At 45.0% G+C, this 13,688-nt stretch overlaps 1 protein-coding gene and 1 long non-coding RNA gene across 7 annotated transcripts in view; one reads left to right on the forward strand and one right to left on the reverse strand.

Annotated features, from left to right (window-relative positions):
* Window positions 1–7,131, reverse strand: part of LOC105474687 (desumoylating isopeptidase 2) — a 63,382-nt gene extending 56,251 nt beyond the window's left edge. For 2 of the 5 annotated variants that reach the window (XR_011610078.1, XM_071073445.1), the window contains exon 1: window positions 6,154–6,668. Coding sequence is in view for 2 of the 5 variants with exons in the window: in XM_071073445.1 (XP_070929546.1) it covers window positions 6,154–6,258 (105 nt within the window). In the remaining 3 variants the exon portion in view is untranslated. Of the gene's footprint in view, window positions 1–291; window positions 382–6,153; window positions 6,682–6,835 lie in introns of those variants that run through there. The other 3 variants (XM_071073447.1, XR_011610081.1, XM_071073458.1) reach the window with 3 other exon arrangements.
* A 94-nt stretch (window positions 7,132–7,225) lies between these two features.
* The window catches only part of LOC105474688 (uncharacterized), a 56,691-nt gene continuing 50,228 nt past the window's right edge, over window positions 7,226–13,688 (forward strand). For both annotated transcript variants that reach the window (XR_982914.2, XR_011610089.1), the window contains exons 1-2: window positions 7,226–10,837; window positions 12,253–12,452. This is a non-coding gene — a long non-coding RNA (uncharacterized lncRNA). The remainder of the gene's footprint in view (window positions 10,838–12,252; window positions 12,453–13,688) is intronic.

The following is a 13,688-nucleotide window of genomic DNA, read 5'->3' on the forward strand; positions in this document are numbered from 1 at the left end:
ACAATTTTTAATTGAACATTTTTGGGTTTATAAAACACCTTTCATAGATGGCATTGTAGCAGAATGACTCCCCAAAATGTTCCCAGAACCTGTGAACATGTTACATAGCAAAGAGACTTTGCAGATGTCATTGAAATTATGGTCCTCAATATCAGGAAATTATCCTGGAATATCTGGGTAGGTCTCAATTACCTGGGCTCTTAAAAACAGAAAACTTTCTGTGGCTGGAGGTAGGACAGATGTGGAGGAAAGTGAAGTTAGAGGTATTTGAAGCAGAAGGATTCCACACACCTTGCTGGTCTGAAGATGGAGGACTGGATGACACTTGAAGCAACTGAGAGAGGATCCCAGCTGACAGCAGTAAGGAATGGGACCTCAGACCTACAAATATAAGCAACTGAATTCTGTTAACAATCTGAATGAGCTTGGAAGCAGATGTGCCCCCAGAACCTAACACCTTGATTTTGGGCTTGTGAAGACTACAGCAGAGGAACTGGGCTAACCCACCTGGTCTTCTGATTTACAGAAGTGTGAGATGATAAATTTGTGTTGTTTTAAACCACTACGTTATTGGCAACTTGTTATTGCAGCAATAAAAAACAAATGTACGTATGTATGGAAACTGAATTCTTTTCTCATACATACTAGCTTCCCCCACCCCCCTCACCCCCCAAAAGAAAAGAGGACAAGGCCATAAATAATGCAGGAGGGCAGATGTACAATTGTCCTTTTTGCTTAGCTAGACTCACGGGTCACTATTTGCCCAAGAAGCATATTGACACAAGTAAATTCAGGTAAATTCCTTACTGTTTTAAAAAAAAAAAAAAAAAAAAAAAAGGACGACCAGCTCCTATTATTCCTATTAACTAGTTAATTTATGTTAAAATTCAGGAACTGACAATGTTTTCGGAAATATTATCTTCCAAAGAGTAATTAAGATCCAACTTCAAGAAATAAACTTATTAAAAACATTTCCTCAGTCTAGTCCCATAGTGTTTTAAGTTTGATCAAAGAAAAATATTTGATTTTTTTCTGTCCCATTCCTATAATCCTCCCCTCCCCTTCATTTGGGCACCCTAGTCCAACAATCAAAGCTAAAATCTAGCAATGCACTTAAGTAGAGGTACAAGGAAAGGAAAATCACCCAGAAATAGGTATTTGGCACGAAGAGGAGGATCACATGATCTTTTCATGCCATTTAAGTACTAGCACCTCTCCTAATAAAAACTGGCTAAAGCCCCATTACTCATTCAGCAGATATTTCTAGAACACTGTCTAGTGACAGGCCCTGTTCTAGACACTGGTAATAGTATGACGCTATCAGAGAACCTACAGTCTGGTGGGATGCACAGGATAATATACACAGCAATGGAGACATGCACAAAGTACAACTAGGGCACAGTAGTTCACTCAAGTCTGAGGAATAAAGACCAAGCTACAGCCAGAAGGAGCAAGCAGGTTGCAGGTGATCAATGTTGGACAAGGCCACTCCAGACAAAAGGATGGGCATGCATAAAGATACGGGGATGTGACATAGCCTGTTTGGATAGCTAAACAATTTCACTGTGTGAGAATAAAGGGTGTTAAGTAGAAGACGGAAGTGGACCTGTAACTGTCAGCCAGGGGCCACATCATAAAGTGCATTACACTTTATCCTGGTTATGTTTCAGAACGCTTACTTTGGTAACAGAATGGAGGGAGGATTAAAATGAAGTAATACGAGAGATTGAAACTAGTAAGGAGGCTATTATATGAATAGAGATGAGGGCCTGAACTTGAGAAGCATTAGTGGAAATGGGGATAAAGTAACCAATTTAAACAATATCCAGAAAGTAAAATATGTGTCAGGCATCATAGGTTCCCATCAAATTGCCATTTCCAACTTTTTGCCTTCCTCACCCACAACTCAGCATAAAGGTTAGAAACACCAGGTATCAGGACTGGGCGCGGTGGCTCACACCTGTAATCCCAGCACTTTGGGAGGCCGAGGTGGGCGGATCATGAGGTCAGGAGATCGAGACCATCCTGACTAACACAGTGAAACCCCGTCTCTACTAAAAATACAAAAAAATTAGCTGGGCCCAGTGGCGGGCGCCTGTAGTCCCAGCTACTCAGGAGGCTGAGGCACGAGAATGGCATGAGCCTGGCAGGTGGAGCTTGCAGTGTGCCGAGATCGCGCCACTACACTCCAGCCTGGGCGACAGAGCAAGACTCCTTCTCAAAAAAAAAAAAAAAAAAAAGAAACACCAGATATCCACTTACTCAGCTTCATCACAGTTGCACACGAGCCAGTTCTAGATAATCTCTTGGGGGAAGGAGTGTGGCTCTGGTTAAGTTTTTCCTTTCTATTAAAAGAACAGAGGTGCATGTAAAAAATGACCCTATCTTCTTCCATCTTCCAAATGAGGATACCACATTTGGTGCTATGGCAGTTACTTTACAACTATAAGAGGACGAACCAAGGGCAACAGCCAACGTGCTGAGGATGGCAGAGTAAAAGGATGGAAAGTCCTGGTTCTTGATGGCACAGCTGAGCTGGTGAACTAACCCAGGGCCTGTTTATCTCTGGACTTAAGTATCCTTCCAGCTTAAGCCACTGACTCTCAAGCTCTCTGTTGCTTTCAGACAGAATCAACCAAACTAAAACAAAGAGACGGGGCCTGCTGACTGACCGTGAAGGGTTTATAATAAAGAGGAATTTAAGTTTACTCCCAGGTTTCCGGTTTGGGAAACTACAACAAAAGTGGTGGCTTTTTGGGCAGTGGCATGGGGCAAGAGGGAAGACTGTGTGGTGTGGGTAGGGGAAAAGGTTCGAAGAAGTTTGTTCCTGGACATGTTGATTTGAGATATGAAGGAATCATTTAGGTGGGATGTGTGATTCTGGAACTTGTTCAGAAAGTCTGAATTAGATCTGCAGATGTATGAGAAGTCGGATCTATCACACCAGCCTGACCTTACACTCTGTTGGAGGAGTCTAATGGAGACAGGCACCAAAAGAACGGAGTCCAGACAAAAATGTCCTTATTTGAAGAGTCCTACAAAGTGGTTCTTTTCTATTCTTTAAAGACTTTGAAGATGTATAGGTACTACTTTATAATAAAACTGGTACAGGCAGGGCACAGTGGCTCATGCCTATAATCCCAGAACTTTGGGAGGCTGAGGCGGACGGATCACTTGAGGACAGGAATTTGAGAAAAGCCTGGCCAACATGGTGAAACCCAACTCTACAAAAATACAAAAATTAGCCGGGCATGAGGGCAGGTGCCTGTAATCCCAGCTACTTGGCCGGCTGAGGCGGGAGAATCACTTGAACCCGGGAGGCAGGGGTTGCAGTGAGCTGAGATCACACCACTGCACTCCAGCCCGGGTGACAGAATGAGAAAACAAATAAATAAAATAAATAATAAATTGGTAGAAACTTGTTAACACAATGAATTTTCAAACATTATCAAATACCTGCAGATTTTTATTTTATAAAAATTCATTAGTAGTCAAGATAACCTGAAAAGCACAAGATAACCTGAAAATCTGGATCTATGAAAAATAAAGACTGCTAAAATGACTACACCAGAGATTCGTCTCAGTATTTGAAACTAATCTGAGTCACCTGCTTTGCTATGTGTGCCAGTCAATTAGGAATATGTGAACAAGCTCATTCCCACGACTCGGAAAGTAGCTCCAGCACGTTTTTATTGGTGGTAGATTACTCTAAAGTACACAGGGGAACATAATCACCGAGAAGGCAGCAAGCAATAATTTAGGAACACTGTGCATGATTAAGTAAACTTCTGAGGATCACGGTATTCTTCCACGAGAAGGAAGTTAATACTGGTGACCCCAATAGAATTATTTTTGTGCACACGGCAGAGTTACAGAAGAAAAGAAATGATCCGCAGCAGCCCAGTCTAGAGAACAGGACAAACACAATCAGAGCTGGAACGGGCGACCTAACAAAGACACACAAGGACACATGGCAAGAGGTCCCTATAACCGTGATTATAAGGGCATCCCAAAGGTTGATTTTCATATTTACAGAGTTTGAACCAGACAGCTGATGTACTAGGCCTAAACAGGTAACAACTATCCTCATCCAAGGCATCTCTGATGAATAGGAAGAATTACCAAGGATAAAAGGAATTTACGCTTGGTATCAAGCAAAAATGTTTCAAAAACCAAAACTGACTTGAGAAAAATTAGTATAATAGACCAAAATTCGTATCTCAATCCGTTAGTCTTCATTCTAAAACAACTGATCACACTGTTCCCCTCCGTGAAAACCATAAATGACTCTGCTGGCTCAAGGAGCCCCTCAGCCCTTCACCCAAGCCCACAACTCATCGGACTAATGAAGTTCTAATCACACTTTGTTTTGTCTCCTTTCATTTACGCTTTACTCTAGCTATACTGGACCAGCTGCTACTTCCCAAATCCCACCTGTGCTTTCCCTAGTCCTGCCATTCGGTTCATGCCAACTGTTCTCTGCCCTTGTGGATGCTACCCATTCTTCAAGTTTCATACCTTTGATTTTTCAGCATTCCCTGATGCTGCAACCACATATAGTCTCCTCCTTTACATCCTTGTCTGCTCTTATCAAAACCGTGCTATTCTGTCTTGAATTGTTACCACTGTTGTGTATCTCCTCTACAATACTCTAAATTCCTTAAAGAAGAAAGGACAGTTAACTCATCCTTGTGGCTTCTACCACGTCAAAAATAGTAAGTAACGGTAGGTTGCTGAATTAGTGACGTAAAACACTCAAAGCCCTCAAAAAAACATGCAAGATCAAGTTTATTAAAAGTCTAATAATTCAACTATTTATCATTCCGATAAACATTCATATGCTTCATCTCCTGTTCATAAGCAATATAAAGACATAAATGCAGGAATTAGAAGAGAAGATAGTGAATCAGATTTTGGTTGACAAATTCTAGATTATATTTTTAGTTGTTTGGGCAGATCACTTACTCTCTTCCCCGTCTGCTTCATTCTGTAACTACCTATTTTACAAACTTGATGTGAAGAATAAGATGTTGTTAATTCGTCAATATTTTAACATCGTCCAGAACAGTCCTCCCTTTGAAAATACTGAATACCATCTCTAGCTTTTCCCAATCGACCACAATTAGCAAAGATTTTCCTGTATCACAGAATGCCTAAAGTGTAAAGCCCACTATATGCCAAAAAATGCATTTTCATTTTCATATAAAAGGTAAAACTCTCTTCCTCTATTCTCACAAATTCTTCTAGGCTCTGAAACCACGGCTTCTGGCCATTGTATCCTAATTTATAAACGGGTTTGTTTAACAATCTAGGAGAAAAGGCACACTGTGCTCTCAAGAGCAGAATATATTCTGAAAGACAGCAATAGCCTTCATGAATAAAAAACAAACCACACTCAGATGGGGGGGGAGTGGTGCACAGAAAAAGTACAAGGGCAGTAAGAACCTTGAAAAATAAAGGCGTTCAGCTGAACACAAAAAGTTTAAGTCTAGAGAATTATTTCTCAACAGTGACACAGGCCAAAGAATTTACAAAGTGCCATGGTTTTCTAGGATCTTTTGTTTGGCTTATTCTCCTCTTCAACTTTTTCTGTGCTGTTCCACTTTTCTCAGCATGTGAACTCATCTCATCTCCAAGCTCACATCAGAATTCAACAGAGGACTCATCTCAAGTGGCAGGCAGTTCCTACACCCTTCTGACACAATTCCCAGATATGGCCTGAGGAATCCCTTTCTACCCAAGATATAACACTGTAAATGTAGAAACTTATAAATAATACAAGGGAATACAAAGTTTAGAACTGTGTAAGACTCCTGGCCCGTAGTCCTTCTGCTCTCCCGCATCTTTAAGCCAACAAAAATCACGATGGGCAATTTTTCATTTGTCAGTCAACTTACAAGGAATTTTAAGCATTGCAGTCAGAGGTAATCCATTCGACAGAACAAAACCCCATCAACCCAAAGCAAGCAAACACACCCAGGCATACATCTAACTGCAACGACAACTCTCCACCGGGTGCTTTTTCTGGGGTAATTTCAACTGCAAAAATCAGGCAAACCAGTTCTTGGGCTCGATTCTGCGTGCCTGCCAGACTCCAAAGTTACATGACACAACAAACAACTTCTTCCCTTCCCTCTCCTGTGGTCACGTCACCTGTTGCATCACCGGGAAAGTGGTCTTCAGGGTGTGGGAAAGGAGCACCACCAGGATCTCTGAATCATTCAGCTGGGCTATTTTCTTGAGAAATGTTAGCCTCATTCATATTTTAACGCGGTTGCCTTGAACACACAAGGCAAAGGTGTGTTGGCTCCTGTTCACCTTTGAAGAGATTCTAGCACAGGCACCCGAAAGCTGTGACTTTCTGGACTTGGAGGGGCTTGGGAGTTTTTGAAGACTAAGCCACGGAGAGACATGTACAGCTCGGCAGAAGCAGAGGAGCTGGGAGCGCAGGCGGTCGGGACGGGGGTCCCGGGGCAGCCCCGGGGGCCGGCAAGTGGGGTTGGACACGCAACGGAAGCTGTGCCGAAAGGACACTGCTCGTGGGCCAAGAGGTCGGGCCCAGAGCCAGGGTCGCGGCCAAGCGGAGCGGATGGGAGAGGTTCCAGCCCACCTGAGCACCGGCCAAAAGCCTCGGGCTGACTGGGTTCACCGGAGCGTCGACGAGTGCGAGGATTAAAAATGAACCACACTCCCTCCTTTACCCCCGGCTTCCCCCGAGAACTAGGCTGGAGGCGGAGACGCGAGGCAGGAAGCGCCTGGGGCCGGGGTCCGAGCCCGACCGGCGAGAGGAAGCCGGCCTGGGCCAGGGCTCGGGGCCGCCAGGGGCCGCACTCACCATGTCGTACACGTTGAGCACCACTAACTGGTTAGCCCCCATCCTCCTCCCCGCGGCCGCCGCCTCGTCCTCAAGCCGCTCCGTCTCCGCGGGGCCGGAGGCCGCTCTCACCCCCGCGGGCGCTTCAGGGGGCCCGAGCCGGGCACTAAGCGCAAAGCCCGGCCCGCGGCAGCCGGGGCGGAAGCATCGGGCAGCCGAGCCGCTCCCGGGCGCCGCCGACAGGAGCCTCTGTGCGGACGGGGCCGGACCGTTGGCGGCCCGCTCCGGATGAGGCACCTCCCCTAGGCGGCAGACACGTGGGGAAAGGCGGGGCTTGAGCAAGGGGCGGGCGCCAGGCGCCCCGGGGGCGGGGCCGGCCCGGCGCCGGGACTGAGCCCGCCTGCGCTCTGGCTCCCGGCCGCCGCACCTCGGGACCTAAAATGGCGGCAGCTTCGGCGCCTCCGCGTTCTGGAGGCACGGGGCCACAGGAACACTACAGTTCCCAGCATGCAGTGAGGATTCCCCCTCGCTACTATAAGCGCAGAGGCGGAGTCTCAACAGTCCTTCGACTACAACTCCCTGCATGCCGCGGGGGCCCCGGTCCTACCAGACCAGGCCTCCCTGGGAGACTACTGCTCCCAGCATGCAGTGCTTTGGAGCTGCGGCCGATCCCTTGCGGTCCGCGGGCGGTGAAGTCTTCTACCTTCATTCACCCTCTCATCGCCGGTGCTGCTGCTGTTAGTAGTTCATGTCGCGTTGAGCTCGATGAAGCCAACGAAATGTGGCAAAAGACCAGAGTGATGACCCTAAGTTTTCCAAATCCCTCCTCACTTTTTCTTTGGCAAAGGGAGGGGTGGGGAAATAGGAAGACGAGTTACTGGTGTGGGATGAGGTGTAACGTGCATCCAGTTAATCCTCAGTGTGGAATTTACGTTTTGTGAAACTATCCTGCTGAGATGAGAAGGGTCCAGTAACCATAGCTTAGCACAATCCTGGGACGTAGTATGCAGCTCTGCATTAATTTAACAAATATTTGTTGTGTGCTTCCTATGTGCCAGGCAGTGTTGTAGGCCCTCGGGAATATTGTGATAAACAGGAACAGGGACAAACAAATTATCACTGGTATGTGCTTTGCAGAAAATTTAAATAAGGTGAAGTCATTGAGAGTAATCTTAAATTGGCTGCACGGGGAAGATCGCTGTAATGAGATGAGTTTTAAGCTGAACTATGAATGACAAAGCCAGCCCCGCAAATATGAGGGGGAGGAGTATTTTAGTCAAAGGGAACAAATGCAAAGATCTGAGGCATGAAGGAGTTGTCTGTATTCAAGGAAACAAAAGATCACTGTTGCTGGGACACAATAGGCAAGGACACGATGGTGTTAGATGAGCTGGGCAGGTAGGCAGAAGCCAGAGCTCGGAAGGATTTTAAAATTCATAACAGGGGTTGTATTTTGAATGAAGCCATAAGTTTGGACCAGGGAGTGAAATGATTGTGCGTGTGTTTAAAAATGATTACTTGGGTTGCTGTGTGGAAAATGGATTTCAGAGAGGCAAAGGAGGTGGAAACAGGAAGATGAGTGTGGCAGATTATCAAAATAGCCACAAATTATTTCCAGTCTCCCAAATTGTTCTCTTTGGTGGTGTCTCCCCCCACTGACTGCACTGGACTGTGACTTGCTTTGGACATGGGACATTAACAGCATGCTAGCAGAGGCTTAAAAAACACTTGTGAGTTGGGACTTGCCCTCTTGCTGAACTTGGGAGTCCTGTGACCACCATCTTAGGAATGAGTGTAGGCTAGCCTGATGGATGATGAGGGACACATGGTCAAGTCATGGCCCACATCCAGCTGACATCCAACCAACTGAGAACATGTGAAGCTCTCTTGGACTATCCTTCCCTGGCCACAGCCACATTGATGTGAGAAATAATGTTTTTAGTCACAAAGTTTTGGGGGTAGTTATGTGGCGAAAGTTAATTGAGTCAACCAATTGGATGCTATTCCAGAAGTGCATGCCAGAAATGGCTTCGTTGTTGCTGATAGTGGTGGAGACCGAAATAATTAGAGTTTAAATATTTTGGAGTAAAGTCTGTGGAACTTGCTAATGAGTTAGATGTTGAGTTGGTTAGGGAGAGAGGATTCAAGAAAACTTCTAGATTTTTGACTTGGTCAATTGAGTGGATAGTTCTGGCATTTATAAGATGTGACACATTTTGGGGAGGAGCAGGTTGAGGGGAGGGAAATCAAGAGTTATGGTTTGATCATGCTAAGTTGGAGATGCCTTTTAGACATCCATGACTGCCAAGTAGTAGACATTTGTATAAACTGGAGTCATGGCCATTATAGACTTGGGGCTTGGTTGGATGACCTAGGAATATGTATAGCTAAAAAGAAGTGGGCCAAGAACAAAGCTCTAGGACCCTTCACCATGTAGAGGTCAAGTAAAGGATGAAGAGGAAGCATGGAGGCAGGAGGAAAATCAGAAAGAACATGATAACATTGATGTCAAGACTATTGGACTCAGCAATATAGAGATCACTGGTTGCTTTGACATGAGCGGTCTCTGGGAGGAGTGAGATTTAAATAACTGCTTTAACAGTTTGAGAAGCAAATGTGATGAAAAAGAGACAACTTAAACTTGGGGCAACAGCTGGATAAGGCTGTGTGGTCAATGGAGGGCATTTTGAAGATGGGAGATGCTGAGGCATACTTGCATGCAAAGAGAGAGAAATTGATAAAGGAGAGGGAAAGATTCGCAAGGACAAAGAAGGGGGAGGGATCCAGGGCACGAGTGTAAGGGTTGCCATTTAGTAGGGGGGATGCTTCATCCATAGTGATGGCGTAGAAGGCAGGTGCAGGTGCATAGTTATGGCACAGAAGACAAGGAGACAGGCGGGTTAGAAATACGGGAGTGTAGGAAATGAGAGTGTTCTTTCCTGGTTTACTTTGATTTTCTCAATGAATTATGAGGCAAGAATATCATCAAAGAGTAAGACGTGAGGAGAGGGGCATAGGGAGTTTGGAGAGAGAGAAGGTGATGTAAAAATAGAGCAAATAAGTAAACTTGGAAAATGCGGTTTTGTCAGGTGGTGTTGGGGAACAGTAAATGCTGTGCACAACATTGTTATTTGGCTGTCCTCTGGAAGGTTGTTGACAAAGTTCTAAAATCTTTTTTTGGTATATCAGCTGCCTTGCTTCTCTTTCCTAGCGTGGCGTTCCTCCCCACCTTAAGCAATTACACAAACTACGTAATCATCTGCTAAGTCCTTTTTCCTGTGAAAGGTGGGGAAAAGGCACTATGCATTTGCACCTTATTTAGTCCTGGCTGCAGTCCCTGGAGGGCTCAAACTGCAGGTTCACTTTTTAACTTTTACTGTACACACTCCCTTTGCCCTTTGTGATCTCATCCACTCTCAGCTGTAACTGTTGCATGTATGCTGAAGAGCCACATGTCTCCATCGTCAGTGCTCTTCTCTCTCCAGAGTGCCAGGCCAGTATAACCTACAGCCTTTTGGACTTCTCTATCAGGATGTATTGGTTTCCCTTGGCTGCAAATTGCCACAAACTTAGTGGTTTAAAATAACACAAACTTATTTTCTTGTAGTTCTAGAGATCAGAAGTCCAAAATGGGTCTCCCTGGGCTAACATCAAGGGCTGTGTTCCTTCTGGAGACTCTAGGGGACAATCTGCTTCCTTGCTTTCCCAGGTTCTAGAGGCTGCCCTCATTCCTTGGCTCATGGGCCCATCACTCCAGTGCCCCCCGCCATTTCCATCATCATGCCTTCTCTGACTCCCTTGTTTCTCCTTCTTACTTATGAAGAGCCTTGTGATTAGATTGGGCCCACCCGATAACTGAGGATTCTCTCTCCATCTCAGGATCCTTAATCATACCTGCTAAGTCCTTTCTTCCTGTAAAAGGCAACAGTCACAGATTCTGGGGATTAGGATGTGAACATCTCTGGGGGGCTGGGATTCTGCCCTACCATACAGGATGGCCCATGGTTACTTTGAATTTATCAGGTACAAAATAGAATTCATCATCTAATGATGGAATAAGTTATACTGCTCATGTAATTCAGGTATTGATCCATCAATAATGAATCATCCATCCTTCATTCATTGAACAAATGTTAAATGAGTACTTTTGATGTGTCAGCCTCTGCTTATCACTAATTCATCTGCGATAGAACAGATAGATCCTACCTTCATGAAGCTTAGAATTCATTGAAAGACAGGGAAGAATATATATATTCTTATATATATAAAATAAATATAATATAAAAATATATTCTTTTTTTTCTTTTTTTTTTTTGAGATGGAGTTTTGCTCTTGTTGCCCAGGCTGGAGTGCAGTGGTGTGATCTTGGCTCACGGCAACCTCTGCCTCCCGGGTTCAAGTGATTCTCCTGCCTCAGCCTCCCAAGTAGCTGGGATTACAGGCATGCACCACCACACCTGGCTAATTTTTTTTTGTATTTTTAGTAGAGACCGGTTTCTCCATGTTGGTCAGCTGGTCTTAAACTCCCGACCTCAGGTGATCCACCCGCCTTGGCCTCCCAAAATGCTGGGATTACAGGCATGAGGCACCATGCCTGGCCAAAAAGATATTATTCTTATATAATAATATTCTTGTATATTATAATATATATGTATTCTATATTATATATTTTATTTATATATAATATATTATGTATTATATATCTGTGTATCACTAATTCACTATGATAGGACATGACCCTACCCTCATGAAGCTTATAATCCAGTGAAAGACAGAAAAGAATAGATATATTTACATATATTGTATAATAAAATATGTAAATTCTCATATATAGAATATAATTATTCTATTACATAATATACAATAGAACGTAAATATTCACTCAATTTTATAATTTAAATTGAAGGAGACAGTAGTAGAACATAACACACAGAGCTGGGCGCGGTGGCTCAAGCCTGTAATCCCAGCACTTTGGGAGGCTGAGAGGGGCGGATCACGAGGTCAGGAGATCGAGACCATCCTGGCTGACACGGTGAAACCCCGTCTCTACTAAAAAAAATACAAAAGCTAGCCGGGCGAGGTGGCGGGCGCCTGTAATCCCAGCTACTCGGGAGGCTGAGGCAGGAGAATGGCATGAACCCGGGAGGCAGAGCTTGCAGTGAGCTGAGATCCGGCCACTGCACTCCAGCCTGGGCGACAGAGCTAGACTCCGTCTCAAAAAAAAAAAAAAATAAATAAATAAATGAACATAACACACAGACTTATTTGAGGTGGTTGTTAGGAAACAGATGAACAAAAAGAATTTAGTATACAGAATTGTAAATTGGGTATTAGAGGGCTGAAACAAAAAGGGAACAGTGAGGTGTCAGAAAGCTAGAAAAAGCTAGGACACTTAGGTCTGGGGTAATAAAGAGGTCAGAATTGAAACATTTTTGAAGCTTGCAGGAGAGCCCTGTTATGCTGGAGTCACAAACCCTGAAGAGGAGAACTGCTGGTCTCTGGTATTTCTAAAGGAGCACAGTGACATCGGCTCTGGAAAGTTTAAAAAACTTCAAGCTAGGAATCAACCACGGCTGCTGAAATCAAGTGCTACTGCTGCTAGATGAAGAATCCTGCCTACATTGCTGCTGACGGGAAGGTACAAAATAGGAAGTCCCTCCTCCTCCTGCCTTCCAGTTTCCCGCCAATATCCCTTCCTAGATAGAGAGGCCCTGGCAACAGAAAGCAAAGCATAGAAAATCACAAACTATTTTTTAGGTAATCTGGGGGGAGATCTAAGCTGCCCAAACCATTTTAAAGGAAAATTAATTTTAAAGCTTATATTTCTCTGTGTTGTAGAGATGTATCCGGAGCTGCGCGCCCCGGCCATAGCAAATAATAATTGATGATTAAACGCCCGAGAGCTCTATTCCTTTCCACCTTCTACCTCCTCCCTAGATTTGTTGTTTCTCTTTTGTATCAATACCTCATAATAGATGGCGCTCTTCCTGCTTCTTCTTCACTTGTTCCCCCCCCCCCCCCCCCCCCCCCGCGACCGCGAAAATTGTTACTTTGTAGCACAGGCACCATCCCGTGCCCGGGAAAATTACCAACTGACAGCGCAGGTGCAACATGACGTTTGACCAGAGAAACCAATACCTACTTGGTCACGCCCTCTGCGATGAGATCATCTCCGCCTCTGGCCCAACCCCTTCCCCTCCAAGTGTATATAAGGCACTGCATTACCGCCATTAAAGGACACTTGATCAGAGCACTGTCTTGTCTCCATTTCTCGTGTCTCTTGTCCCCCAAATTCCCACTCCCTCCTCCAGGGCCTGCTTCGACGATCCCGCGGGCCGGGATAGAGATGAACTGAGTCTGTGTTTTATTTATTGTCCTGTTCCAAATTACCCCAAAATACAGCAGCTTAAAACATTGTTTCTGAAGGTCAGGAATCCAACAGCAGTTTAGGTGGGTGTTTCCGGCTCTGAGTCTCTGGTGGAGCTGCAATCGTCTGATGGCTTGACTGGGGCCTGAGGGTCTGCTTCTAAGCTCACTGACAGGTCAGCTGGCAGGAGGCTTTAGTTTATCACCACATGGGCCTGTCTGTAGGGCTGCTCATGACATGGTAGCTGTTCCTCCCAGAGCAATTGATCCAAGACAGAATGGGAGAGTGATCAACAAGAAAGCCGCAGTGTTTTATAACCTGGTCTCAGAAGTGAGCTACCATTCCTTTTGCTGTATTCTGTTGATCATACTGACCAACTCTGGAGCAATGTGAGGTGACACTACACAAGGGTGTGAGTACAGGGATCGCTGGAGCCCAGCTTGGAAGCTACCACAGATGGCTATATAAAACTCTGTCACCTCCACTGAGGTGGTAGCCAGAGTGAAG

Source organism: Macaca nemestrina, chromosome 1 (assembly GCF_043159975.1).
Source record: "Macaca nemestrina isolate mMacNem1 chromosome 1, mMacNem.hap1, whole genome shotgun sequence".
NCBI lineage: Eukaryota > Metazoa > Chordata > Mammalia > Primates > Cercopithecidae > Macaca > Macaca nemestrina.